Consider the following 6,407-nt stretch of genomic DNA (forward strand, 5'->3'; position numbering starts at 1 on the left):
AATGTGTATCGACTACCGAGAGTTGAACAAGCTGACGCTCAAGAACAAGTATCCTCTACCAAGGATTGATGACCTTTTGACCAACTTCGAGGGGCGGGTGTATTCTCGAAGATGGACTTGAGATCAGGCTATTACCAACTGAAAGTCCGACATGATGATGTACCCAAGACGGCGTTCCGCACTAGATGCGGCCATTACGAATTCACTGTAATGCCTTTTGGACTTACAAATGCCCTGGCAGTGTTCATGGACTTAATGAACCGCGTGTTCCATCCATACTTGGACAAGTTCGTCCTAGTCCTTATAGATGATGTACTAGTCTATTCGAAGAACGAGAAGGAACACGAGAAACGTCTGAGAACCACCTTAGAGACGTTGAGAGCCGAGAAACTCTATGCTAAGTTTGGAAAATGTGAGTTCTGGCTTAACAAGGTGAACTTCCTTGGACACATAGTAACGGCAGAAAGGACCCGAGTGGACCCTGCAAAGGTGGAAACAGTACAACGTTGGCAGTCACCAACAACGCCTAATGAGATTCGAAGTTCTTAGGTTTGGCTGGATATTATCGAAGGTTTATTGAAGGATTTTCTAAAATAGCCAGACCACTGACTCAACAGCTCAAGAAAGGAGCTAAGGTCAATTGGACGCCGGAGTGCGAAGCAAGCTTCCAACTATTAAAAGAAAAGTTGACCACCGCACCAGTCCTAGCCGTGCCAGCACCAGGAGCAGGCTATGTAGCGTACACCGATGCATCAAAGATTGGACTTGGATGCGTACTGATGCAGAATGGCAAGGTGATTGCGTACGCGTCACGCCAACTCAGGCCACATGAGCTAAATTACCCCACTCATGACCTTGAACTAGCAGCAGTGGTACATGCCTTAAAGATTTGGAGACATCACCTCTACGGAGTTCGATGTGAGATCTTCACGGACCACAAGGGCCTTAAGTACTTCTTCGAGCAGAAGGATTTAAACATGCGACAACGCAGATGGCTCGAATTAGTCAAGGATTATGACTGTGGTATAAATTACCACCCAGGCAAGGCCAATGTAGTGGCAGATGCCTTGAGCAGGAAGACTATGCCCCAAGTGGCCACCTTCCTCACACAGAATGAGGAGCTCATACGGGAATTTGCTAAGATGCGGCTGGAGGTAGTAAGAGCACCAGAGACGGTGGAAGGTAGGATCGCCCCTTTAGTGATTGAACCAGACTTAAGGGCCATAATTGTTGAGGCTCAAAGGAGTGATGAAGCATTAGAGAAAGTTCGTCTTAAAGTGAGGTCGGGAAAAGAGGTGAGTTATCATGAAGAAGCGGATGACGCCCTCACTTTTGAAGGGAGATTATGTGTACCCGATGACGAGGTTCTCAGAAATGAGATCATGAGCGAAGCGCATGAAACACCCTATACTGCCCACCCAGGAAGTACGAAAATGTATCAAGATATGAAGAAGCAGTTTCGGTGGGATGGCATGAAGAGGAGCATAGCGTCGTTTGTAGAAAGGTGCCTAGCATGTCAACAAGTGAAGGCTCTACATCAACGACCCTATGGGAAATTGCAACCCCTAGAAATCCCCGAGTGGGAATGGGAACACATTGCTATGGACTTCATGACAGGGTTGCCAAGGTCACAAAAGCGCGCACTTCGTGACAGGATTGTTATTTGGGTGATTATAGATCGCCTCACCAAAAGCGCGCACTTCGTGACAGGATTGTTATTTGGGTGATTATAGATCGCCTCACCAAAAGCGCGCACTTCGTACCAGTTCGTATTACTTACGAATCGAACAAGTTAGCTCAAATCTACGTGCAAGAGATCATACGATTACATGGAATACCGGTGACGATCACATCAGACCGTGATACGAAATTTACTTCTAGATTTGGATAAGCCTGCAGCAAGAGCTAGGCACCAGATTGAATTCAGTACGGCATTCCATCCACAGACTGATGGGCAGTCTGAGAGGACAATCCAGACCTTGGAAGATATGCTGAGAGCCGTAGTGCTCAACCGTGGAGGAAACTTGGAGCTAGTACTACCATTTATAGAGTTTGCTTACAACAACAGTTGTCAGCATCTATAAACATGGCCCCAAATGAAGCATTGTATGGAAAGAAATGTAGACCACCGCTTTACAGGAATGAAGTCGGAGAGAGAAAGATACTCGGACCGGATTCTGTAAAGGAAATGATAGAGATTGTCCGTCAGATCCGTGAGAGAATCAAGGAAGCTCAAGATAGGCAGAAGTCTTACGCGGATGCTCGCCGAACCAATCTGCAGTTCAAGGCGGGAGACAAAGTTTTTCTGAAAGTATCTCCGTCTAAAGGGATTACGAGATTCGGCGTCAAGGGCAAGCTAAGGCCACGTTTCATCGGACCCTACGAGATTCTAGAAGAAGTGGGTCCTGTGGCGTACGGATTGGCACTCCCACCGAGTTTCGGGAATGTACACAATGTCTTTCACGTATCACAATTGAGGAAATACGTGTTCGACCCGAAACACATAGTCCACCAAGAGGAAATGGTTTTGGAACCAGACTTAAGCTATGAAGAGAAGCCAGAGGAAATATTGGATAGGAAGGTCAAGGAACTGAGGAACAAATCTATTGTAACGGTGAAAGTTTTATGGAAACACCATGGTCACGAGGAAGCTACGTGGGAATTTGAAGACAAGATGAAGGAAAGGTACCCAGAGCTGTTTGAGTAACATAAGCAAAATTTCGGGACGAAATTTTTGCTAAGGTGGGTAGAATGTAATACCCGCTCTTTGTTACCTTTTCTTTAAGACTAATGTCAACCTAGAGAAATGTTTGTTGTTTTCAAATCAGAAATATTAGTCGATGGTCTTGCTTGGTTGCTAATTTGAAGAGTGTCGATCAAACTAAAACAGATTTTCGTATATACGTGTGAAATACAATAAACGTCAAGAAATAAAAATGATTTACACATGTGTTGACAAAAAAAAAAAAAAAGAATTTAAGAATACAAATATACAAAGAGTTGGGCCTCGACTCTCGAACACGAGATTTCTTTCGGCCCAAAGACTTAGAGGGCAGCCCGAAGGCCCGTGCAGCCAGCCCGACTGCCTCGTCTCGATCCCAGGCCACATCCCCAATTTTTTTTTAAAAAAACCCTTTTCCTTTATCTGCCATTAAACCTGCAAGAACCTACAAAACTAATAAATATTTTAGATTACTTTTCCCAACATCAAACCAAACAAGGAAGGAGGCATCCTTTCTTTACCAAAGGAGGTCTAAATGATCCCAAAATGGGAGGTACACTCCTACACAGCCAATGCACCAAACCGAGAGCTGTATGTGAAAACAAAAATTCTTAAAACTTAGGAGTACAAGGCTGCAAACCTGTGTACTAAGTAATAAATGAATGAAGGGACAACTGAGATAAAACATTTAGAATTTACCTCTCATTGCTGCCAAGAATTTGAGACTTGCCTCTTTTGGAGTGGCAACCTATCCTTTGACCGATACCTTGCTGATCAGCTAGCCCAAAACGTGTCCCTCCAGCTGCGCCAAATCAGCCCAAACCGAACAGCCACCTGCTTCCCCTGCACATCAAACAAAGTAACCTAATGAAGGTAGTACTTATGTTTCAAGAAAGAGACAAAGGAAGTAAACTAAAGGTGCCATCTGCAGCATGAAAACAAAGAGCTTTGACAGCCATTTAAGGCCTCACGAGTACACCACACTTCGCCTATATAAACCACCATAAACCGCCCCTGACTCCCTCCCCAGAAACCACAAATTCACTCACAATCAAGGAGTGCAGCAAGGAATCGGGAGGAGCAAGAAGGCGAGGAGGGGCAGCGGCAACACGGAGAAGCAGCCGTAAAACGAGAATCGCAAAGGAGAGGTATTCCATAGCCCACCCTCACCAATGCATCATGATAGCCAATCATAGATAATCAAGAACTTAGAACTATAGGTGCTCAAAAATCCAATGTGAACTTAGCAATATCGACTGATAGAACCCATACTTTGAGTAAGAATACAAACCAACACAGTAGGCCTCATGTACAAGTTTTGATATCAAAGTTTTCCCCAATTAAATTACTACCCAAGATGGTTTCAACATCACACAGTAAGATACACTAAGACTTCATCTTTGAAACATAGTATTGTTACAAGGAAATAAATGAGAGGAAAAAAACTTAGCTTTGGAGCAAGGAGTGATGGGAGAGCTGCCGGACGGCGAGCTGCGATGACGGCGGTAGAGAATTCGCCGGAGGGAGCCAGGAGAACGCCGGAGGCAGGGAGAAAGAGAGGCGATGCCTCCTTCCTGTCGGCGACTCCGCTAATAAAGATGAGGCGACGGCGGGCTGGTCTTCAAGGCGGGCCAAGCCGCGTCTACCTCAGCCGGAGACGTCGGCGACGGCGCTGAATCGCCGAGAACGAGCAAAGGATGAGCGGAGAGGGGAATTTCAGAGGCGCGGCGTAGCAGCCGAAGGAGGGAGAGATTAGAAGGGAAGAAGGAGAGAGAGAGTTGGAGCAGCGGCGACGGCGGAGCTCGCCGCGCGATAACGGCGACACAGGCGCGCCGTCGATCCAGAGCTGGAGCCGGCGACGAAGGGGGGGGAGATGCGCCGTCGTTCCTCTCCAAAGCAAGGATTAGGAATTGGGGTTTTTGATTTTGATTTTGGGGATTTTGTGTTTTGAGAGAGAGAGGCCGATAGTTTTGAGGGAGGAAGAAATTGGGCCTCTTTCATTTGGGCCTCTCCTTTTCTTCTTTTGGGCCTCTATAAATTAAATGCATGGGCTAAGGTTTTGTTAATTAATGGACCAATTCTTTAAATAATCTAAGGAGTTGGGCTAATAATTAAAATAAAATGGGAGTTTGCTCTAGCCTAATTAAATCATGAGCCCACCTATGTTGCTAAATCAAATAATTGAGGTTAAGTAATGGTCCGCTAAATTTTTTTTCACGATGATAAATTTAATTCCCAGACTTTAGTATTAGCGCTCGAGTAATTTATGGTGCGAAATGATGAAAAGACCTCGAGTCTATTTTAGTACTCAGGGACTCTTTTTTATGAATTAAGGAAAAGGAATAAAATGATCACGCACTTAGGATGCATCCACGTTTAAGCTTAATTGATTTATCAAAGTCTAATTAAATATTATGCTATTTCCTAAAGGGGCGTCTACGAACGTCATCTAAGGCCAAGTTAAGGAAATTACGGAAAGAGCTTTAGCTTTTGAGGTGGGCATTTCTTTCAAAATGTGATTTCAGTATGAAAATGTGAATCTTTGCTCAAGTATGTTGTCATGCCATGTTTTGTTTTATGATTACCTATCTGCTTGGCTATGCCAAATCAAGTTAAATCGAATTCGGGTCCCAGTAGGGCCGCAAACCCTACTCGGACTAGTGTACACATAAGGGGACCGTGAGCTAACAAAAGGGGTTGGCCGGTCCAGTGACCGTCGTGGAATGTGGCCACATTCCCGGTTCACATCAGTTTCAGATATGGTATATCTATGTTATGTGATTGCGCAATCAAATCTTTACTAAAGGAAAAGTATTTTAGTGACTCGGGTCTTTTTAAGTAAAACCCCGTGATCACTCAACTCTGGCATTGACAATTAAAGATAAAACCATTTTTGGCAATGTGCCCACTGAGTATATCAAATACTCAGCCCTGCATGTTATTTTCAAATGTGCAGGTTGAACGTGTACGAGGAGGCGAAGGTGTTGGGACAAGACTTTTAAATAAGTAGTTAGGTAACCCAAAGTAGCATGTCTTCATACGTGCTATTTTGTCTTGGACTCTTCCGCTGCAAATCTAGAATTAAGTGCTAGAAAGCTATGAACTTAGTCTTGATACTCTGAACACGTTTTGACTATGAACCCATATGCCTTTGATACTATTGATTTAAGTGATTTCATCCTTTTATTGTTGTCCCTTGATTATTGAGAATTTTTAGTCGCGAAATAGCTACGCTCACTAGCACTAGGGAGTTGTGGTCGTGACATGACTGGTTCCCGGACAGTACGTTAATATCAGTGTGGGCTGATCTCACCAAAGTACAAGGACTCGAATAATGGAGGATAGAAAGAACTGCTCACGGAGGGAGCTGGAGGACGAAAATTTCGTTCTCTCCTACACACTGAAGGGGGTGAAATTTTAGTCACTAAAATTATGTGTCTTCTGTCTCCTTTAATACATACTTATATTCGAATATTACGAACAGCCACTACAGAAGTAATATTGCACTCCCCATCCAAATCTGATATTACAAGTAATTCGGGTTTCCAATATTTATTATTATTTATTTCCCGCGCTTAAGATAGAAAAGTTCATTAATTAATTAGTGTCTGCTATGAACTTAATTAATTATCATATTAACTCCAAGAGTGGACTCAACAATAAACGCTTATTTATTATTCATAGA

General features: G+C 43.8%; 1 protein-coding gene and 1 long non-coding RNA gene across 2 annotated transcripts; one reads left to right on the forward strand and one right to left on the reverse strand.

Moving 5' to 3' along the window:
• Positions 1 to 2,023: 2,023 nt before the first annotated feature.
• On the forward strand, positions 2,024 to 2,707 carry LOC148923150 (uncharacterized). The gene has a single exon (XM_089060496.1). It carries the CDS (start codon positions 2,087 to 2,089, stop codon positions 2,705 to 2,707), a length of 621 nt encoding a protein of 206 aa, XP_088916622.1. The 5' UTR covers positions 2,024 to 2,086.
• Positions 2,708 to 2,914: 207 nt separating this feature from the next.
• On the reverse strand, positions 2,915 to 4,675 carry LOC148923151 (uncharacterized). The gene is made up of 3 exons (XR_016132614.1): positions 3,422 to 4,675; positions 3,244 to 3,311; positions 2,915 to 3,167 (listed from the first exon to the last, which is right to left on the reverse strand). It is a non-coding gene; the product is annotated as an uncharacterized LOC148923151 (long non-coding RNA).
• Between the last annotated feature and the right edge of the window lie 1,732 nt (positions 4,676 to 6,407).

The sequence above is a fragment of the Salvia hispanica genome, chromosome 6 (assembly GCF_029641045.1).
Source record: "Salvia hispanica isolate PSC_SH4W2 chromosome 6, Shi_PSC_v1, whole genome shotgun sequence".
NCBI classification, from domain to species: Eukaryota; Viridiplantae; Streptophyta; class Magnoliopsida; order Lamiales; family Lamiaceae; genus Salvia; species Salvia hispanica.

Bases quoted from the DNA above. Each gene is read 5' to 3' on its own strand.
- LOC148923150 (XM_089060496.1), top strand. From the start codon at position 2,087: ATGGCCCCAAATGAAGCATTGTATGGAAAGAAATGTAGACCACCGCTT.